The following is a 20,741-nucleotide window of genomic DNA, read 5'->3' on the forward strand; positions in this document are numbered from 1 at the left end:
AAAAAAACAGCAACCATTTTTCTCTATTGCTGATGTCAGGTTGGGCAAATCCTATCTGAAAAAGTTCTGGGTTGTCTTCGTTCGTTTTTTATCAGTCATAGTCCCTCTAAAGATCTCTGACTCACTCTCACTCCAGAGAAATCTTGTAGACAGGCTCCCCCAAATCTCTTAAACACTTCCCTCCCCCATAATTCCAGTGAGACTAAGTTCATTCCAATCTCTTGGTTAAGAGGTGGCTCATCAGGAGTGATTGACCAAAAAATAAGCAATCCTTCCCAAGGAAAGCAACTTTCCTTCCATGCCACTCCCCCTAAAATCACTAAGATACAGGAAAAATTAGACCAGGTAAGGAGGGAAATCTGATTCTTGTGAGGATAGGAACCAGCAGGTCCAGGATAAAGGGAACTCCCAAGGAGAAATAACACCTTCTGAGCACCTACTAAGTTGGCACAATCCATGCCCTCAAGGAGCTTGCAGTCTAGTGGGGAAACAGAGATGTAGTTATTTTAATTATAAAACCATGAAGTGCTAAACAAGATAGGAACAATTTACCCTGAGAGCATAAGTGATTCATTCATGACTAGGGAATGAAGGTTTCTGGCTTTGGTGCTTGGCTTTATACCTTGGCTTACACCTTATGATTCTGACAGAATAGATGTAATGAGTACAGCACGATCAATACGGGAAAATAAAATTCAACTAGAACACACAGAGCATCAGATGTAGAGCAAGATGTGGCAGCGAAACTTAAACAGGATCAAATTGGGAAAGCGCTTAGTTCCACACCTAAGTACATTGTAATTATTGGTGGTAGAATGGGCCTTTCTGGCAACATCAATACAATTTGGAGGCACACATCTACCAGGAGCCCACTTAAAGACAGGGAGTTGCTCAAGCAGTTAAAAGAGAATGGAGAGAATGTGCAGGATGTTGAGAATTGACTGGACTACAAAATTAAAAACGAAGTGTCAAAAAAATGACATTCACCCTGTCCAAGATCCAGCAATTTATAGGGATTTTTTAGATAGCCATTTAGTGCCCCCTGGTGGATAGAAGAAACCTTCCCAGCTTCAAGGCATTCACACTTCCCAGCATTAAGATGTTCCACCTTGTTCTAGCCAAGTTGATATTGAAACTATCCAGACTCCTACTAATCAGCCTCTGCAGAAATCTCCACATTCAGATTACAAGGCACTATTCTAGTTGAATCTATAGAGAACAGACAGATCCCCGAATGCTTAACAAATGACGCAAAAGGAGACAGAATACACGAGCAAATGCTAAAGTGGTCAACACTGACCTGAGAATTAAGAATACAAAGCCATTTGAGAAGTGGGGTAAGGTTTCATGGATATATAGGTCCCTCATTTCTTTAACCTAAGATTACTGAAGACAGCACCTAGGTCAGAGGCAACCATAAAATATCCTGTGAACAGAAATGAGTGGTACAATAAAATATATAAAGGTTTTGATATTTAGAAATCCTGTAAGTGGGTGCCTGGGTGGCTCAGATGGTTAGGCCTCTGCCATCGGCTCGGGTCATGATCCCAGGGTCCTGGGATAGAGTCCTGCATTAGGCTCCCTGCTCAGAGGGAAGGCTGCTTCTCCCTCTGCCTCTCTCTCTCATGAATAAATAAATGAACTCAAAAAAAAAAAAAACAAAACCAAGCCACTCTCTAAAAAAAAAAAATCCTGTTAAGTAATGAAGACTGGAGCAGGGCCAGGGGGCTATGTAGCACCCAAGAATTTTAAGACCAACCTCACATTAAGAATATAAAATGGAATAATCGGTTATTAATGTGATCAAGTACTAAACTCAAGATACTAAATCAGTGAAAACCAGTGAAGTCCTAATTAACAGTATGATTCAAAATGAGTTAGCTGAGCATATTAAGTGGTCACCATGTGGCTACAGAAGATAGCATAAGCTTAGCAAACTGCTGCCTTTTCCCCTCATTTTTTGAGCTTACCTTGAGGTAAAGACAAGAAAAGCTACCCAAGCTAAGACTCCAGTGCTGCTGGTGCAGGTAATTCATCTGCACGTGAAGTTTAATCAGGAGTGCACACTGACGTGCTACTAGATCACTCTCATCTGGCCATTCTTTCACATCCCAGACTCATTCAGTGTACCTCTTGAATGCCAATCAGGCAGCATGCTACCCAGAAAACTCATCAGTCTCAACTAAATACACAATGTTCCTCTTGTAATTTTAACTCCTACTCCTTAATTGGTAAGTGAGAACTTCCCCTCCACAACACCAGCACTTCCACAAAGGAGAATTAACAGCCATCTGGGATCTAAGAGAAAATAGGAAAATAGATAAATAATCCTTACACCCAAAAGGCCAAACAAATTTTTATTTTCAAAAACAACTTTATTCATGACACATATTAAAAAAAAAACTCCCACCCCCTGGAAATGAGCTAAAAAAATAAACAAAATCCACCTCCCACCTCCCTGTTCCCACTTCCTCCCATTCCCTCCAAATAAAAGGGAAAAAAAGGCAAAGGAAAACAAAACAAAACAAAAAACTGAAAAACAAAAAACGCCCCCAAACCCCCCAAAACAAGGTAGTGCATTTCCCCAGGGGGTAGGGGAATTTACACTGGAGCCGCTGGGAGCGGAACGGAGATCTTCCGGCTACAGAAACCTGCAAAGAAAGACACTCAAAACAGAAAAAGAAACACAAAAGGAAACAAAAGAGATCACCAGGCAATCTGGAGGGGCAGGGAGCCGGAAAAGAGGGGTGGGGTGGGTGGCAGATCTGGCAGGACAGGAGCAGGTAGAGGGGACTGTGAAAGTTAGGGAGAAGATGGAGGGAAGGTAACAAGCAGAACAGTTTGGTGTCCTTCCAGAGCCCTGGGTAAAAAAACCCCTCCTACCACCCATGCCCACCTACCCTTGAGCAGCCCCCAAGGGGGTGAAGTGGGACAGGGAAACAAGGGGAGCAGCTTGCGCAGTTGAGACGTGTCCATGGCGAATCCCCAGAGTGAATGAGCAGCCCCCTGCCCCACTCCCTGGGCCTTCCCCTACTCCCCAAAGCAGGTCCCTCCTCAGCAGTTAGTTATGGGATTCTCCCCCCTTCCACAGTATATCTTTTTTTTTAAAAATATTTTTTTTTCCATCAAGGTCATCTTCTGTTTTTCTTTTTTTTTTTTTAATTTTTTTTTTTTTTTTCCTTCTTTCCTTTTTTCCTCTCTCTCCTCCTAATACACACTTTTTTTAGTAAGGGGAATACCATGATGTCGCTCTAGCCCGGCCCCTGGAAGAAAGAAGGAGAGTTAGGTGTTAACATGATCACTTAGGAGTTCAGCACAAGCCCCTCCCCGTGGGCCCTTGCCCCAGTTACAGTGCAGGGAATGGGGGAAAGAAATTTCCAAGTATCCTAAAACTGACCCCACAATCCCAGAAACTGTGACACACCTGGCAAATAGGAGGGGGCAATTTAACAGAATACCTTGCCAGAGGCAAAAAAGTGCATCTGAGATATAGGGGCAAGAAAATGGACTCATTATTTATCCAATTTCAGTTCTTCACATCTCTTAAACCCCAAGCCTTCACCATCAGATCCTCCCTAATTCCTGGGAGCAGATAAGTAAATCTTAAGAAAAGCCAAGGTCTACATGCCTACTCTGTCTATTTAAAGGCAGAGAGATGATAGTAAAGCAACATGGGCACCACACAAGGCCCAGAGAGAAAGTTAACCTTGCAAAACACTGGCTCAGTTAAAGAGTAAATATCTCAGTATCCTCCCACATGGCTGTTGAGGAGGATCAACTAGCCTCTGGTATTCTTCCAAGGGAGGTTCAATCTTCAACCCCTCCTTAACCCTGGGAAAAGTAGCAAATGTCCAAGCAGTGCCTTCACTACTCTGAGGCCGTTCTTCCTGGCCTGCTGTGTAAACACCTTCACTGCCACCAACTCTCAAGGAAAAAAAAAAAAAGGCTGGGGGAAGAAGCATCTCTCAGAATAGAGTGGAGAGATCCAGCCCTTATCACCAATTCCTGCTCCAGAAAACGATGATGAGACTGGCCTCCTGGCCTGGCCTGCAACTACCTTCCTCACCCTGCACAGGCAGGAGACCAAGTCCCTGGAGACCAAGGGGAGGGTAAGTGAGGGAGGTTCCTCAGATCAGGAAAGAAGGAAACATACAGGGCTCATGGGAGGCGGGGGAGAGGAGCAGCCCATCTATCCTGACCTGTAGACGCGACCCCGGGGCCTGCTGTTAAAACCACTGTAGAATCGAGAGCGGGAACTGTTGTAGTTGGTGGTCCGGGCACGGTATCGGGCTCGTGGGAAACCCCGGTCTGTTGTGCTGATGCCTGGTCTGTTGGTTCGTTTTGGGATCACCTGAGTGAGGGATATACAAAAGAAAGCCTCAGAATAGGCCTGGAGTGTTTACAGAGAACCAGAACAGCAATGGGCAATGGAGCTTACCTTGATTTGTCTTCCTCTAAACAGGGACTCATCTAAGGCCAAGGAAGTCCTCACTGACTCTTTGTCTGAGAACTCTATATATGCAAACCTGAAAAAAATAATTGTCATTTCATCTATCTGAAGTTACAAATAGCAGCTCACATGTCAAATCCAACTCGCAGGTATGCTCTGCTTAAGTAACAGCGTAGACACATTTTTAATTATTTGTCAAAAATTTTTTGAATGGAAGACTTCAATCCAAATTTCCAGCTACTCTTGGAAAATTATAAAATAGTTTACACACGGCCTGTATTTCCATACTGCAGAACCAGCTGGGGCTAAGCAAAAACTGTCCCTCCCTCTTCCAGTTCACGATCCGACCCACACTAGCCTTCATCTTTACCTGTCTGGTCTCTGAGGCATTTACATGCAACCAGATATATAACATTAATGCCCGAACTTGTAAGATGAACGCCGCTTATTTTAACTTACTGCTCAATATAAAACATAATTTATCTATTTCTAAAATATGATTAAAATGACCTGATTTTACTTCCCTCCTTACCCTTTAGGATGGCCACTGAATTTGTCACAGAGTATGGTAACACGGTTTACTGAACCACAGCCATGAAAGTGTGCTTCCAGCTCTTCTGCTGTTGCACCATAGTCCACCTGTGGGGGTAGAGGCAGTCATGTTTCACAAGGACCCTGCCTGGCCTCTGGGCTGGGCCACCCATATACGACAAGGCACATCAAATCTGGTTCTCTAAGAAACTAATCTTTTCTCTTCCAACTCCAGAGCCTCTGCTGATCACCATTACCTTTTACCTCCTCCAAACCCTCCCAATACTCCCCAAATCCACCACCTATCCTTGAGATGTTCCTTTCCCCAACCCCAATCAGGACCCTAATACATACATTGCCAACATAGATGGAACGCGCATCGGCCTCCATCTTCTCTTCAATGGACATGATCACTGGGCCAGCTTTGAAGAAAAAAGATCAGGGGGAAAAGCTGGTTTTCTACTTGACCAATTTTTGCACCACTACCACTACCACTAGAGTGAAGGAATGATTTTAGTTTGTTTTGTTCCCTGCTGTACCCGTTATCAAGAATACTGTTTAGCACACAATAGGTACTCACTGAACATTTAACAAATCAAGCAACAGATTAACACATTCTTAAAAATCAGAGAAAACAGTGTAGGAATTCCCTCCTGCCCCCAAATCAAGTCCCTGTTGAAAAGCTTTGACTGAAATCTTTTGAAAAGTGAACAAAATCAAGGGAACCCAAACTCAACATTTCTATATTAAAGGGAAAGCCTCCCCACCCCCTGCAGTCAAGCAGTTTCTCTTAGGACTCCTAACTAAAGGGTCTCCAACTCAAGGAAGAACTGTGAGACTTGAAGGTCAAATGCCAGTTAGCAACCTCCACAAAGAATAGAGGTGGACTAAAGAACAAAGAAGAACACATTTGTAAAAAGGACAAAGAAAGGCACAAGATTACCATCACCAAAATATAGGTTTCTGCCTCACTAAGGTCAGAGAAACACACAATGGACTATGACCGCAGCACCTGCCCAGTAATTGCTCAGACAAGCAGCTCCAAGGTCCCAAGCATCTAATCCCATACAACCCGTGCTCGCACAACCCTTCCAAGGACCCCGGGCTCCGCGTGCAACCGCCAGTTACTCACCATTGCCTGGAGGTGGACTCATATTCATCTGTTTCTCTACCTCGTTCTGTAGCTCCTTTAGCTTCTCAGCTTCTTCCTCCATCTCCCTGACTCGAGCTTTGATTGCTTCCAGCTCCTACAAGGAGTGGAAAGGATATGGAGAAGAGCTTAAGAGGAACCAACGCAAGGGCTGTGCCCTGCTCTCGGTCGTAGAGCGGCCCTAACCATGCTCGGCCATTTCCCTCGCCCCACGCGCGGGTCACGATGAAAAGAAAAGCAAGCTACCTTCCCTAGAGCAACACTAGGCACCCATAACGCCCGAATCAACCCGGCTGGGCCCCTTCTGGCGGTCGAGGATCCGTCCCCGGCCCTGCCCCAGCCACGTTATTCCCCGCCCACCCCCACCCCCCGCCTGCCTCCCGCTCGCCCAAGCTCTGGGCCTCCCATGACACGGCCGGGCCTGCTCGCTCGCCCTCCTTCCCTCACCGGGTCCTCAATGGCGCCGTCCCCCGGGTCACCCTCGACCAGTCCCGGCTCCTCCTCCTCCTCCTGGCTGCCGGGGGCTCCCGAGCCAGGCCCAGGGCCCGGAGCTCCCGGGGGGGGCGCGGGGCCGGGGCGGCTCCTCTTCGGGCTCGGGCTCCGGCTCGGGCTCCAGCAGCAGCTCCTCAGGCTCCAGTTCCTCAGACTCCAGGCCGTTCCCGTAGTCCCCTGCGCCCCCCGGGGCCCCCTCCCCGGCCTCCCCACCGGCCCCGGGCACAAGATGGCGCCGCCGCCCCGGCCCGGAGCCCCGACCGCCCGCAGCCCCCGCTGCTGCTGCCGCCGCCGCCGCCGCCGCCATCGCCGCTCAGACTGGGGCCCGCCAGCCGGCGATTGGAGAACTGCGCCGGGCACGCCGAGGATTCATTAGTCTAGCAGCCTGCCCGTCACCATGAGCTAGGACTCCATTGGGGAATATTACTTGGCAATCAGATAAGACCCCACCCCTAAGGCGGGCATATTGCGCCAAATTCTCAACTCCCGGTAGGGGAATTGGCCTGTCAATCAACATACGTCCCACCTCCTCTCGTCCTTAGGTAACAATACCGCCACGCTGTGACGACATTCCTGCTCCCCCACCCCACCGCCTCGAGGCGGGTCCGTGAAGTATATGATGCTCGGTGATTGGCCGCTGGCTGGGCGACGGGAGAGAGCCAATCTTCCGATCGCCTCGCCGCAATGGCCGTCTCAGATGCCGATTGGCTCGTGAGATTCGAAGGGCTAACACCCGTTTCGTGACAGGTGAACCTTGCCCCGCAACGGACCGCCAGGCTTCCAAGCAATGGAAACCCGAGGTCACATGACTAGTCCTTAGGGGGGCCGCCATCTTGACACTACTGGTTGTCAACTAGAGAGCTGTTGGAAAGCAGAGGCCGAAAACATTGAGGCGGTTTCTGGAAACTGGTTTGCTGACCAGGAAAGGACCAGTAGATGGAATGTTGCTGGAAATGGAGGTTCTGAATGGAGCTCTCCAATAAGGAGCTTTTCCCATCGAGGTTATTGGTACCAACATCCATCGGGTCTCCCAAACCAGAAAGCGGGGAGAAATCCTCACTCCAGAGCTACTAGTCCTGTCTGAACTGTCTTCCTTGCACAGGCCTACTTTCCAAGCCCTCTACTTATGCCCCAGTTTCAGCCTGTTTCTTAGACTGTTTGCTACAGCCCCCTAACAGGTCTCTCAGATTACAGTGTCACCCTTCCATCGCTACCAGACTGAGCTGGCTCCGCTTTGCTGGCCAGGTAAAAGTAAAACTCTACCGTGGCCTTAGAGGCCTCAGGACCAGCCTACTTCACAAATGTTATTTCCACACTCCTCATTCCACGGGGTGTACCTGCACCCGGCTCTGTGCCTCTGTACACAAAGTCCCTCTTCAACCAGGCCACTGCAAACCCCAGCATCACCTCTGGTGCAGAACCTTCCGCTAGCCTCCTCTCCTTTCCCATGACAAGCTGGCCTACCTCCACTGCGCTTAATCATTTTGTCCTACATTGTGAGAGTATGGAGATGAGAGGCTGGATCCTATTTATATTTGCAGCTCCACTTCTTTGTACATAGTAGATGTCAGTAAATGTTTGCATTGATTGGGGATCTGGGTGCCACCCTCATTCTTCAACGCTTTCCCAGCCCCCAAACCTTCCTTCAGACGCAGAGGAATTCCTCCAGGCAGGTTCCTACCATACGTTTCCACTCTGAGATAACCTGTGAGACCTAGCCCTGGAAAGCAGGGTTGCCATTTTGTAGTAGTGATACTATACATTTATTAAAAGCAAGGAACGACGGTGCTAAGTTTGCAAGAGGGTTATTTGTAGCCAGACCAAGTTTCGGCTTTACAGCCAGATTCAAATGAGCCCAACCAAATTAGTTAATCAGACAACCCCAACACGATGTATATGGCTGGAGTGGGGAGATTTGACAAGAGGAGATCCCTGTTAGCAAACCAAAAGTCAAAAGCTTCTCAGTATACCCCACTCTTCCCCTCACCCTCACTTTTTCTCACAAATCCTTACCTCAGGAACAGGGGGATTCAAAGCAGTCATAGTCGCTTAAAATTTCACTGAAAATTACTTCAGCAGCCATCTCAGCTCCCACGGTCTGGGAGAACTAACTCGCGCTGGGAAGACAAGCTCTAAAAGACCGTGGGGTCACTGGAAGAAAAAGGTCTTCTACTAATCCTAATCTAATCAAGATTTTTATATTTTATTGGTGCCTGGTTTAAACATATCAAGGGAAATGGGATTTTTTTTTATAATGCCTCCAAATCCTATTTTTGTTGAGTACGTGATTTTGTAACAGGCACAATCCTAGACTCCTTATTATATTATCTCATTGAAATTCTCACAACTCTATGAAGCAAATATTTCCAAAACTATAACCTTTTTGAGCGGGTGAAGAAAGAGTGAAGTAACTTGCCCAAGTCATGGAACTAATTAAAAGTGAGTGGAGGAGGAAAAAAAAAAAAAGCAGGGAACTCAGAGCTAGCTTTCAAAGCTTAGATCAAAATTACTATAAGGTCTGCTTTGATACACAAAGATTACATTATATATGATGTTGAAATTGGAAAAAGACTAAATTCCAATAATAAATGATTAGGCAGACTGTAATTATACCCAAAGATTATTATGCACCTATTAAGAGGGCTACACATAGCATGTAATAACATGCAAAAATAATTCTTGTTAGGCCAAAGAAGTAGAATGTAGAATTGTATTTAAGGTATGATTAAAGTGTGATTATGATATCTTATTTTTTAAAAAAATAACTTGGACTTGGGGAAAAAAGGGAGCAAGAACCAGTTCGATCTTTTCTTTGGTAATATGTACTAAAAACTTTCAAACTGTTGAGATTCTTAACTCAGTGATTGTATTTCTTATACTCTGCTCTAAAGAAATAATCTAAAAACTGGATAAACATCTGAGAATAAAGATGTTCATCAAAGTGAAAAAATGTAAGCAATTTGAATGTCCAAGTGGGCACATTCAGGAAAATTATATACACACATAGATATAACTTTTTATAGTCATTTTGCCTTCAAAACATTTTTAATGACAAGGGAAAATTGTGCAATAAAACAGTAAGCAGAATTGTAGTATAGAAAATTGTACATACAGTATGATCCTAAAATAGAAGCACAGATAGAAGATGGGAAAGAAATATGCCAAAATGTTAACAGTGGTACTTTCTGAGTAGTAGGATTATACTTGATTTATGCTTTTCCATATTCTATGATTTTTCCACAATATATTATTTTTATTTAAAATTAACCCTCCAACTTCCAAACTTACTCTAGTAAGCATGATTACTTTTAAAGACACATTTAAAAAGATTTGAACAGTGACTTATAAAGTAAGATACTTCCCTATTAGACTGTAAACTGCAAAAGGCAGGGATATCGTCTTAATTATATTTGTATACCCATTGCCCATCACTGTGTGCTCAATAAATGCTAACTGAATGATCTTCCATAATAATTTTAATATCTTGCCCATTGTTGATGCATAGAAAACATCAAAGAGATAAGTTTCTAAGAATGAATTTGTAAGAAATTAGTATGTAATGATGTGAAATTTACCCATCATGAGTATAATTTTCCTTCAGTAATAACCTCTCAATAGAGGCCATGGAGTTTCAGGAAAACTGAAAATCAGTGATGTTGTGCCCTAGAAGGAAAAATGTGTTAATAGAAGTGAATGGTTAATGGACTTAAGAAAAGGAGAATTAAATCAGTAAAAAATGGATGAGGGCATCTCCAGTTCTGTCCAAAAGGGAAAAGCTGTCTCACTAAACTACATAAATACTTGGCTCCTTGGTAGTTTCATCCTTATTTTTAGCTCTTGCTTTTTTTGCCTGCTATAATAATTCTCTATAACCTAGAACTACATTGTTTAATATGATACCCACTAGCACACATGCCTTGAGCACTTGGAACATGAGTAGTCTGACTTGAGATGTATTGAAAGTGTCAAATATACACAAAATTTCAAAGACTTAGTATGAAAAAGCAACTGTAAAATAAGTTAATAGCTGTAATATTAATTATAGGTTGAAATTATAATAATTTTTATATACTGGCCTAAGTAAAATATTATTAAATTAGTTTTATACCTGTTTCTTTTTGCGTTTTTAATGAGGCTACTAGAAAATGTAAAACTACATATATGGCTTGCATTATATTTCTTTTGGACAGTGCTGATATAGAAGCTTGAAGCCTTGATCATTTACTTACCTCTACTGGGGAGTGGACTCCAATAATTTTCTTTGTTGTTTTTTGGGGGTGCTGAGCCCCACGCGGGGCTTGAACTCACAACCCTGAGATGGAGACCTGAGCTGAGATCAAGAGCTGGATGTCCAATCAACTGAGCCCACCCAGGTGCCCCAACTCCCAATTATTTTCTAATGCAAAGTCTAGCCTTGCCTACCTTAACTCCCTAGGTCTGTCCTTGCAGGGAAGTGAGGTGTCCTTATTAAATGAGAAAGAACCTCCATTGGGCTGCTTATTTTCTATTCTGCTTGGTTAACTTCTTAAAAACTTTGTACCTGGGGCGCCTGGATGGCTCAGTTGGTTAAGCGACTGCCTTCAGCTCAGGTCATGATCCCGGAGTCCCGGGATCGAGTCCCGGGATCGAGTCCCGGGATCGAGTCCCGCATCGAGTCCCGCATCGAGTCCCGCATCGGGCTCCCTGCTCAGCAGGGAGTCTGCTTCTTCCTCTGACCCTCCCCCCTCTTGTGCTCTCTCTCTCACTCTCTCTCTAAGAAATAAATAAAATCTTAAAAAAAAAAAACAAAAACTTTGTACCTGGAAAACTTGTTTTAGTATACTGTACAAGAAATATGTGTTCTTTATGAAAAGATCAGAAAATACTGACAGTAGAAAGAACAAAATAAAATCACCAGTAAAATCCAACACCCAGAGGTAACACTAATGATATTTTGGCATATACCCTTCCTGAAGTTTTCAATACATAAATACATATAGAGGCACACACACACACACACACACATTTATATATTTATAGCAAACTGGGATCATACTGTATATATTATTTTCTATTTTCTTTTTTACCAAGTCAGAAACATCTTTCTGTATCGATAAAAATATTTTTCCAATTTCATTTTCCATGACTTTACTCTAAAAAGTCACCTTAGAAATGAGGGCTTCCATGACTATTCTATTTAACATTGAAATCTATACTAACATCTTCCCAATTCCATACTAATGAATTATTTTTCTTCATAGCATTTACCACCTCGTAACATGAAATGTCATGTTAATGAATATTTCGAGATGAACTTATTTAGTTTTTGTTTGTTTCCCTTATTAGAATGTAATTAATGTGAAGGCAGAAATTTGTGTCTGTGCACTTCCTTCTCTATCTCAGTGCCTAGAACTGTGCTTAGCACACAGAAGAGGCTTGAATATTTGCTGTATGAATGAATGATTGAATCAGTAAAGAACTACATAGATTTCCATTATATTACATTTTCTCATTGATTTTTAAAATATTCTTAGTTTATTTATGTCACACCTATATCCACATTTAAGGCAGCTTTTAAGGTTTTCAAAGGATCTGCTCTTAAGAAAAAACACAGAATGTCTATAATCCATCTACTTGCTAGAAACTGTAACTAAATGTTGCCCAACTTTTATCAAAAGTACCATCTGGAGAAATGACATTCATGAAGAAATGTCTGAAGGATAATCCATCTATCTATTTAGATAGTCTGAAATTTAGCCCTATATTAAAGCATCATAGGGTATCTTTGGGCTAAATTGTGATGAGCCTGATAAAACAAGCTTAGGACCTACTGAATCCCCATTTGGTGTTTCTATGAGAAATACTGGTGCAAAACTCAGCATCATATTTACTGTCAGGTGTTACAGAGGGTGATATCCTCTATGTTATCTCAGAAGAGCTACAGAAGTTTTTGCCCATCTTAAGGAATTGATAGGCTTTTCTAAATCCTAACAGAAATGTGAATCTTGTTGTGTTTTCCAATTTGCCTTAGCTGCCAAGAAAGCTCAAGGCCGAATTCATAGCTTAGCTTTAGCATTCGGAAATATTACCTATAGAATGCTTTTCTGTACATTAATTTTCCCTGTGCTGCCATCCTATTGTAATATTTCAATTTACCCTTTACCTCTACTTTAAAAATCCGTATTTTCCTATTGCTTTGTCTTTTGTGTATTATAGTAAGATGTTGCAAATGCTTTTTGGAAGGAACTAGTCAAATACAAATCAATCAATCATTAATTCAGTCACACTGCAGTGGAGATAAATGCTCTCATAGCCTGACAACATTAACTATTAAGAGCATCTAATTCTCTTTTCCCTAATGCCATGTTCACCAAGCCACTCTCAGATTTTAATATGGCTTGCCCTGTTGGATTTTCTATAGAGAGAGAATGGAAACTCTCCTCTGAGCAGTATATTTCTAAGTACAATTTGACACATAAATCCAAATGCAATTTAATTGCACTGGTTTATATAAAGACTAGAAATTCCTGCTTATAATTTGAAATTACAATCACTATTTCTGTCAGACATTATTTTGACGTGGTCCTAGACTAGAAGTACAGAGGGATGGGCTGAATAATTCCTGTAGATTCCATCCACTTTAGCTGTTTGCATTAAAATGGCTGAAACCAAGTATCTCAGGGGGCCAGGAAAGAAAGCAGGGACTCCATTTTTGCCAGAAGTTGGCAGCAGGGTACTGGGGAGAAATGCTCATTATCATTGGAGGCTGAACCACAACTGGGGACTTGATTACCATCACATAAAGATTTGGGGTAAGTTTTCTTTGTTTTGGTTTGTTTTTCATTTGTAGCCATCCCAAAGTACTATAGACACACACCCTCTTAAGATTTGGGTTGGCACAGATGGAGCTCTTGGCTTTGGGCATTTGGCAGGGGTTGGAAGACGGAGGAGCAACTCTGATTTTCTTTTCTTTTCTTTTTTGTCTCAACACTTTCCGAAATCCCTGTTACCCTAATTCTTGCCCTTACCAAGGTCATGAAGAGATGATTAGATCAAGAAATGTCCTGACACCAGGCTACAGAGCGTAGAAGTCACAAACCCTGCTCAGTCCTTCTCATTAAACTTCTGGGCTTTATTTATTTTTTTTAATATGACCATTACATATTACACAAAAATAAAAGTCAAATGAACTTGGTATTTATAAATTATTAAATAAAAATACAGGAATATATATTTATATTTATAGAGCTTTTTCTTTTCTTCTAAACTAACCAAATCTGTTCTCCCGCCATTTTATGATTTAAAAAAGTAAAATAGTATATACCCTAGAACAAGTGGGGAGTGGGATTAATAATTGCAGGACCTAGTTGCCCTACTTCTGCTCCTTCCTTGGCCTAAGCAAAGTCCCTATTTGTCCCTTTGGGCTCTGGAAAGCGAGAAACGCCCTCTCCACGTATTTAATCTCTGAAAAATGGCAATTAGATTTATTTCCCTTATTTTAAAAAAAAATGAAATAGATTTAAAAATTGGGAGCCATACTCAGCCTTCCTGGCCAAGAGCTAATCCCAAGGAACTATATGGCTCTAGAAGAGTCTCTAGTTTTCCCTGACAGAAGAGTCTCTGGGGTTTCCATTGCCCCTCAAGCTAAAAAGGACAGGACAGATCAAAACTGCCCACTATGGTCCCAAGCAAGCTATGCTTCTGGGAATCCAAGCCCTTTCCCCTTTCAGAAAACAACCTCTCCTTCCACCCAGGTGTGAAGGCCTCAGAGCAGAGCATTTCGGTTACCTGACCATGGTCCCTGCTGCTCCGGTTTGCTAAAGGCCCCCAGGAGAGCTAACAGGGATAGGCGTCCTGTGGTAGAAGGGGGGTGTGAAGAGTCTGCCCCAAACCTGGAGGAGCTGATGGTCTAGTCAGTGGTTTTTCCAACATTTGTTTTTTTCTTTTCAGCAGCAAACCCCTTAATGCAAATAAAATCTTACCCTGAACCCCGATATGTAAGACAGCTACAAGGGGAGCTATTCTGTTTAAGGATGTGTAGCCCAGCCTGCTTAGCACCCCCTCTTCACCTCCCCAAGGACTCCTGAGGCAAGCCCTAGGAAACTTCAGGGCTCTGCCAAGCAGTCTGAAAACCACTGGTCTAGTTTGTCCTGAGCGAGTCAGAGACCCCCAGCCCCAACTTCTTGCCACAGACCAGCTCTGAGTTTCTGGTATCAGCATACTCACAACAGACCAAGTGGCACATGCAGTCTACCACCTCCCCTATAAATACCATTAAAAAGTGCAGCCCTCTCTCAAAAGCAAAAGTCTGGGCTAAACACCTGAGGCCAATTTTGGTCCCACATTCTTGTGAGTACAACTATGTTGCCACATTCTGGGACCAAATGAAAATCTCCAAGAAGAGTCAACCATGGTCTAGCTAAGCTGATCAGTGCTCAGGATCAAGGGCAGGGTTCTAGAGCACTGTGTCTGAAGTCAGCATTGGAGAGCAGCAACTTGAGCACCTTGGGAAGTGCAGCAGTGAGGTCTGGCTCAGGACATGCATCTGGAGTGAAATCATTTCTCTCTCAAAAGAAAAAGCTATAATCTGAATCTGTTCTAGAGGACTGTGAGCTCTAAAGTTAATGTCCTCAGACTCTGAGGTACAGACAAGTAACACCCATGCAAACAGCGTGGCTTCAAAGAAAATATAAATGCTTCTAGGTCATGGTAGGTACTCTAGAACCCATACACCTGGCCCTCGATAAAGCAGCACCAAAGCCCACTACATGGAATAGGCCAGTCACGGAGTACAGGTCACCCTCACACCCATGGGGTTCAGAGCTGGAATGTTCCTCTCAAGGCATCAGCAGTCTCACTGAGACACAGTGCAGGACCCAGACTGTACTCTAGATCAACATTTACCTCCACACACTCCAAAGGAAAATCAGAGTCCCAATTTAGAGTTTAAGTTTGGGTACAGAAGGTCCCAGAGACAGGGAACACTTTAGGCACCAGTGTGCCCCAGTGGGAGAGGAGGGTGGCACGTAGGTCCAGCCCCTCCCCACCACCCGCCCGCTGCAGCCTCCGCAGCCCTGTTTTTGTTCAGAGCCCAGGAGGCAGCAGCAAGTATGATGCACAAGGAATGGGGATGGTGAAGCAACAAGGCCAGCTACAGAACTTCTCTTCTCTCCAAAGCCCTGCTAATGACTTTCTGCCCAAAGTGCCCAAAGCCCTCTTCTGGATACAGTGTTTCTCTCACAGCCTTGAGGCATCAGGACAAGGAGAGGGGGGAGGAGAGGGTTGGGAGGAGGGGCAGAGAACTGGCCCTTGTTCTTGCCAGTCCAACAGGGAGGTTTTCTCCTTGAATACGGCCACCAGCAGGTTGGACAAGCAGCCCAGCATGCACACGAGCATGCGTGCACATGCACACGCGTGTCCAAGCAGCCCACCATCACAGCCACCTCTCCCTATCACCCGAGAACCTCAAGCTTCCATTTCAAAGGGTTGTGCCTTCTATGTTTTCCCCAAATCTCACTCATCCAAAGGAGACACAACCCCTTATGCAAGTCAACCTCCCTCAGGGCTATAAATTAAGCTCTAGGTATAGTTTTGTGTGCCTACACCTATAGACATGACCTCTCCCACCTCCTCCCAACCCTGGAATGACTTCATCTCCTGGCCCCCAAATACTTTCCAAATACATTCCCTAATGTCTCCAGCTCATCCTTCCAACTGCCTGCCTGGCACACACAGCTCCTTCACACAGTACCCTGCCCCTTCCCATCCCCGTTCCATGCCCATCCATTCACCCCACTTCTTCCAAGGGCATTTCTCTTGTTCTGTTCCTGCTCTCCTGTCCCCCAGCCACACCTAGCCCCACCTGGCCCTGGATTTTCTCACTTGCTAGCAAAAAAGGCCCCTACAGTTACCAGGGCCCCCAGTGCCACGGCCCCTGTCAGCACTGTCCTCACTGAGGCCCAGTTCCCCTCCCGCAGACGCCGTGCCTCCTCCAGGGCCCCGTCCCCGTATAGAGCTGTGAACTCCGCCTGTGGGAGAGAAGGGAAGTAGGAGAGAAAGAAGGAGAAAGGGATATCAGGAGAGGAAAGAGTGGAGGAAAGAGGAGAGGAAGAGTTCCAGTTCCATCCACTGCAAGCACTACCCCATACCCAGCTCCTCTCCAGCCAAAGCTCTACTGGCTGCAAGCCCCCATCATCCCCCATGAGCGCCTGGCTCATTTGCCCTCTCTGCCTCAAGTGAATCCCAGCCTCTCCCTGGCCAAAATTTTTGCTCAGAACTGGCATCCTTTGCCAAGGCTTTCCTGACCACCACCCATCACTGACACCCCCCGCCCATGTCACCTACTCTGGTGTAAAAAGTTCCCGACAGCTGGATGCCATTTCCCTGCAGGCACTGTGTATTCTGTCCTCTGCTTTGGACCATGAGCCCATCCAGTGATGACTGCATGGCAGCCCTGGAGTGCAGAGTCCAGCGTGACACCCAGAGTGAGGGCATCTGATTCCACCCAAATAGGGAGACTCAGCCCCCAGCCTCCAGCCAGAGCCCCCAACTTCCCTCTGGAGACGAGCTTTGCAGAGGGATGTGCAGAGCAGCAATTGAGAAGCTCCTTACCCAGCCCCCACTGCTGTGGATCCAGTCGGCCAGCCGTGTCTCCAGGTAGGCCACCATCCACTCTTGCACTTGTCCCACAAGTGGCTCCATCTCTTTGTTGACACTCTCAGCACACAGTGCGGCTCCAAAGACAAAGAAGGCCACAAGGCGGCCCCAGTTGGGGCCCCCTTGGAAGAGTTCATCAGAGACCTGGGTGAAGCGTTGCTGGGCTGAGCCTGGGGTCACATGCAGCTGGGCTGCCAAATCAGAGAAGGTGCGCCGGAAGCGGGTCTCAAACTCATCTCCAGCTGCCCGCATGGCTTGGTGCAGTGGGTCAGCTGCTGGGCCCTCCCCAGGGCCAGCTCCACAAACATAACCCTTCTGCCTCAGCTTATAGCCTACAAAGTCTGCCACTAGAGCCCGTGTGTCTGGGGCTGAGGCTGGGGTCGCCATCCGGGCGGCTGTAAGAGTCAAGGATGAAAGACTGGCATGAATATATGGTCAGAGAGCCAGAAGGGGTACTTCAGGCTTGGCCAACCCAGTGAAACAGGGAGAGAGGTGGGAGGAAATGCTCAGAGACCACTGGGCAGGGAGGGACAAGAACACGGGAATTAAGTCAAGGTGAGAGGCCCAGGGCATGAGGGGCTGGCCATTAAATTCGTAATATGCCACACTAAATGCATAACAAGTAAATTTTATTTTTAAAATACTTTAGATTCTTTCCATAACAGAATACAAGCTCTTTAACACCCCCTACAACCCCCCTTTCCACAGTACACAGCTTTTTGACTAAAGGAAGGGGCTTAGTACCTCCCCAGAGGGAAGATGTAAAGATGCTGGCAGAGGCACAAGATGGGGGGAGGAGACAGGGGCTGAAGGGAAAGGTGAGAGAAGCAAAGGGCTGCCCAGAACAGAAAAGGAAGGGGACACTCACCCAGCCTGGATGGCAGCTCTTAGGACCCAGCACTGGTGGCAAGGAGCCCCCAGCTGGGGCCTTTCATCCTCCTGGCCAGCGTGGAGCCCTGGGAAGGGGAGGGGGAGAGCAGAGCTAGGCGGGGAAGGCCAGGGATCAGGGTCTGGACTGAGAAGGCTGGGGTTGCAGCTCCCCGGACCGGCCCCTGCCCCCAACTACCAGCTGTGTGGCCGAATCCATGTTTAATGACTGTCCTCCCGGGAAACCCAGGGCCAAGGGCTTCCTGCCGACACCATCTCTACTCCCGGCTCCCCCCCAGTGCAGTCCAAGAGCCCAACTCCTCCTTCACCCCCACCCTCAGCAAGTCTCCAACCCCGCCTGCCTGCCAGGTTAGGGATCTCACGGGTCAGGCCGCTGCCAGGATCCGGGCCGTTTCCTGGTGCAGGAGCTGGGAGGGAGGGAGAGAGGGAGGAAGGGAAGGAAGGAAGGAGGGAGGAGAAAGGGTGGGGGGCGGGAGGGAGGGCCTGGCGCCGGGTGATGATGGGGCCCAGAGATGCGTCCAGAGAGAGGGGCGGGGCTGGGAAGCAAGCTTGGGAAGGGCCACAACTCCGGAAGAGAGAGGGCCGCTGGAAGCCAAGAAGAGCGAGCCCGAGAGAACACAGAAGGCCAGGCTGGGCTCCTGAGCCTGAAGGCTGCCCAGAGAAGCCGGCTAGGCCTCAGGAAACCTCGGAGCAAATTCACCATTTCCAGAAGGTCTCTGATGTTCCATGCACTTGTTGAATTTTTCCAGCCCTGGAGTGGATGCCTGCATTGGAGGAGCAGTTCCCATTGCAGTGGGAACTGCCTGCCAGGTGCCTCGCCCCGTGGGACTGGCAGACACGACACAGACACTGAACATTTTACTCCCTCTTTTTCTCCAGGACCTTTAACCCAATAGTCTCTTTGTGGGCTGGGGCTTTAGCCGGGCATCAAGACTTAGATCGCAAGTAATTTCTGCAGGTAACTTTTCTTTACCTTCTTTCATTTTTTTGATAATCACATTGGTTTCCTTTTTAATTCTTTTCACTCAACACATGAACTTATTCTCCTTATGACAAGTTCAAACAATATAGAGATCTAAGGGGAAAAAAATACAAGTCCTCAATCTCCCTCCTCCCACTCCTTGCCCAATTCCACCTCCCTTTCTGGAGGTTGCCAATGTCAAGGTCGATGTTTACCCTTACAGATTTTTTATATACGTGTGTGTATGTGTGTGTGTGTGTGTGTGTACAGACACATACATATATGTATGCCTATTATTTATGCACGGCAGTATATTTACACAGGGCGGTTCACAGGATGTGAAGCAATGCGACCACAGGTGATCCTCAGGAGGGCTCTCTCAGGCATTCTGACTGGGCCTCACTGGCTCTTGCCCTGACACTTCCTTTGGCTCTATTCGGAGGGACCTCCAGCCAAAGGATAGAAAGAGGCAACCGAATTTTCCTTTCCTTTTTTGTTTTTTTTAAATTTTATTTCTTTCTTTAACAAAGAGAGACACAGCGAGAGAGGGAACACAAGCAAGGGGAATGGGAGAGGGAGAAGCAGGCTTCCCACGGAGCAGGGAGCCTGACGCGGGGCTCGATCCCAGGACTCTGGGATCATGACCCCAGCTGAAGGCAGACACTCAATGACTGAGCCACCCAGGCGCCCCCCAGTTTTCCTTTCCTGCTGGTTCCCTTTGCTTCCACATCCAGTCCAAGCCTTGATATTCCTAACTGCCCCTACAGTCTCTGGAGAAGAAAGGTCGTTTCTGTAACAGTAATAGTAACAACTAATACATTTTAAGGACTTATTGGGCACTAGGTGCTTTCTTTACATGCATGATATTTATCCTCACACCAATCCCTATGCTGCTTTATTCTCATTCTATAGAGGAAGAGAGTGAGGCTTGGAGAGGTTACTTACCCGAAGCCATACTTAGAAACTGGTACTCAATTTTGTCTGACTGTAAAGTTTGTCTTAACTTTAAGTGCATCGTTATAAGTTCATCTCTCTGCTTCAGGTAATCTATGTTATCATACCACTGACAAGTCCAAACTCAGTTATCCCCTCCATTCTGAATGCACAGCAGATTCCACATATTTATGACTGTATCCTTTCAACCATCCTCCTTACTTCTTTGCTCTTGGGATGATCATTACAGCTGCCACCAGCAAGGCTGCCTTCTTCTTCAGAGAATAACCTAGTCCAATCCTTCACTTGCAATCCTGATTTCTTCTAAGACACTTACTTGAAATAACAACACTTTTAGGTCTCAGAATCCAAATATATTTCTGTCTGCCCTCCCATTTATTTATAAACCCTGGGAGAGCAGGAACAGAATTTTATTCACTGTTATGTCCTTCAGGCCTAATGTTGATTGAACAAATCATTCAACTCCCCTGGCCAGTTATTGAGCAGGCCCACTCCAATGATTGAAGGTAACTATAGTGGCTATTTAAGAAACAAAGACTGAACTAAAAAGAGAGAAAAGAAAAAGAAAAGAAACAAACATTGATTTGGAATAAAGGTTCAATGTCAGTCTGAGCAGCCAGAATAGAGCTGCTAGACCAACACAAATTATACCTGGTCCAAAGCTGTGTACCTCAAGGATC

The 20,741-nt window shown here is 45.7% G+C and overlaps 2 protein-coding genes across 4 annotated transcripts; both read right to left on the reverse strand.

Moving 5' to 3' along the window:
• Nucleotides 1-2,371: 2,371 nt before the first annotated feature.
• On the reverse strand, nt 2,372-6,945 carry PABPN1 (poly(A) binding protein nuclear 1). The gene is given in 8 exon segments (XM_021695598.2): nt 2,372-3,263; nt 4,200-4,351; nt 4,439-4,526; nt 4,983-5,089; nt 5,336-5,403; nt 6,114-6,228; nt 6,579-6,692; nt 6,694-6,945. Coding segments are annotated over 8 exon segments (921 nt in total). The 5' UTR covers nt 6,931-6,945; the 3' UTR covers nt 2,372-3,223.
• Nucleotides 6,946-13,700: 6,755 nt separating this feature from the next.
• BCL2L2 (BCL2 like 2) lies at nt 13,701-18,617 on the reverse strand. Of its 3 annotated transcripts, none has more exons than XM_021695599.1 (4): nt 18,509-18,617; nt 18,127-18,214; nt 17,214-17,653; nt 13,701-16,630 (listed from the first exon to the last, which is right to left on the reverse strand). In XM_021695599.1, exons 3-4 carry the CDS (start codon nt 17,643-17,645, stop codon nt 16,481-16,483), a joined length of 582 nt encoding a protein of 193 aa, XP_021551274.1. In that variant the 5' UTR covers nt 17,646-17,653; nt 18,127-18,214; nt 18,509-18,617; the 3' UTR covers nt 13,701-16,480. The 3 variants fall into 3 exon arrangements, with proteins under 3 accessions (XP_021551274.1, XP_044774170.1, XP_044774171.1); XM_044918235.1 differs by having other exon boundaries at nt 18,488-18,617; XM_044918236.1 differs by lacking the exons at nt 18,127-18,214; nt 18,509-18,617 and having other exon boundaries at nt 17,214-17,687.
• Nucleotides 18,618-20,741: the final 2,124 nt, after the last annotated feature.

Source organism: Neomonachus schauinslandi, chromosome 9 (genome assembly GCF_002201575.2).
Source record: "Neomonachus schauinslandi chromosome 9, ASM220157v2, whole genome shotgun sequence".
In the NCBI taxonomy this organism is placed as follows: Eukaryota; Metazoa; Chordata; class Mammalia; order Carnivora; family Phocidae; genus Neomonachus; species Neomonachus schauinslandi.